General features: G+C 68.3%; 1 protein-coding gene across 1 annotated transcript; it reads right to left on the bottom strand.

Annotated features, from left to right (window-relative positions):
* Positions 1–4: 4 nt before the first annotated feature.
* On the bottom strand, positions 5–1,352 carry LOC113942379 (RISC-loading complex subunit TARBP2-like; the record flags this gene model as incomplete). The annotated part of the gene is made up of 5 exons (XM_027633518.1): positions 5–109; positions 402–529; positions 632–749; positions 1,049–1,121; positions 1,269–1,352. Coding segments are annotated over 5 exons (508 nt in total), but the record flags the coding sequence as incomplete, so codon positions are not given.
* Positions 1,353–1,731: the final 379 nt, after the last annotated feature.

Genomic DNA, 1,731 nt, shown 5'->3' with positions numbered 1-1,731 from the left:
CCCCCCCCCGGCTCCGCAGCTGCCCCAACTTCTCGCCCGCCGAGTTCCTCAGGGAGTCCCAGGTACAGCCGGGGGCTCGGCCCCGCAGCCCCTCCAGCCGGGGGCACGTCTTGAGGGGGGCACAGGGCACTCAGGAACCCGCCAACACCCCTCGGGACCACTGAGCCCCCCCCCAGGGACATGAGAACTCCAGGGACCCCAACACCAGGACACCCATGGGGACCACGCTCACCCACCCCACAGGGACCCCAAATCCAGAGGGTCCCCCCCAAGTTACTCACTGGGCCGTGGAGTAGGGGGGTGCAGAGGGTCTCACCTCCCCCCCCGTGGGTGACTTTGGGGTGCCTGCGCCCCTGCTAACCCCTCGGGGTGCCCCGGGGCTCCCCAGTGCCCCCCAGTACCATGTTGAACTGGTCCTCCTCGCCCTCGGCCTCGCTGCCGTCGCGCGGCTCCATCGGCACGTTGTGGATCCGCACGAGCATCTTGGCGGCCGCGTTGCGCTTCGCCAGCTTCTTGGAGGTGCCGCTGCCTGGGGAGGGGGGGCCCAGCGCCCTGGGGTGAGCCAGGACACCCTGCCCCGTCCCCACAGACACCCCGGGGGTCCCCGTGTGCCCCCTGGCCCGCGGCTCACCGATCTCCACGAAGCGCTCCACGCGGCACGTCATGGTGAACTCCTTGCGGTGCGCCGGCCCCGACTCCTGGGTCACCGTGTACTCGGGCAGGCGCCAGCCCTTCTGCACCACCAGCTCCTGGGGACAGCGGAAATTGGGACAGGGACACCCCCTGAACGGGGACACCGCCCCAAAAGGGGCCGGCAGCACCCGAAATGGGGATAACCGGCCCCAAAATGGGGATAACCGACCATAAAACGGGGATAACTGTCCCCAAGCAGGAACAACGGGTCCCAAAACGGGGTTAACCAGCCCCAAAACAGGGATAACTGTCCCCAAACAGGAACAACGGGCCCCAAAATGGGGTTAACCAGCCCCAAAACGGGGATAACTGTCCCTAAGCAGGAACAACGGGCCCCAAAACGGGTGTCACCCACCTGCAGAGCCCCCACGGGGTTACACTCCGACTGGGGAGGGGACACGGGTGTCTTCATCTCCAGGGGGGGCCCCCTGTGGGGAGCAGAGGGATGAGGGGGGCACCCCACACCCCCCCTGCCTTGGGGGGCACAGTGGGGTAACAGGTTGCTGGGATGGAGGGTTTGGGGGGACACACTGTGCCCCCCATGCCCATCCTGGCACCGGGTACCCCCCCGTTACCTGGGCGAGGGAGGGGGCACGGCAGGGGCTGGGGGGGCGGCGGCAGGGCCGGGCTCAGCCAGGGGCTCTGGGGGGAAAGGAGAGCTGGGGGAGAAAGGGGAGATGTTAAAGCCTGAGCTGGCACCCCCTGAGCACCCCCAGACCCCCATGGGCACTCCTGTACTCCCCAGACCCCCACGGGCACCCCCAGACCCCCCCTCGTACCCTCACTTCCCCCCAGACCCCCTTGGGTACCCCCAGACACACCCTGGGCACCCCAGACCCCCACAGGCACCCCTGAACCCCTTGGGTACCGCCAGACCCCCACGGGTACCTCTGTACCCCCTTGGGTACCCTCAGACCTCCCCAGACCCCCCTGGTACGCTCACCCTGTCCAGGCACCCCCAGAACCCCGTGAGTACCCCCAAACCCCCATGGGTACCTCTGTACCCCCTTGGGTACCCTCAGACCTCCTCAGGCACCC

The sequence above is a fragment of the Corapipo altera genome, unplaced genomic scaffold (genome assembly GCF_003945725.1).
Source record: "Corapipo altera isolate COAL_440 unplaced genomic scaffold, ASM394572v1 59916, whole genome shotgun sequence".
In the NCBI taxonomy this organism is placed as follows: domain Eukaryota; kingdom Metazoa; phylum Chordata; class Aves; order Passeriformes; family Pipridae; genus Corapipo; species Corapipo altera.
The sequence above is the reverse complement of the archived record's forward strand: the minus strand, read 5'-3'. Positions and strand labels throughout refer to the sequence as shown.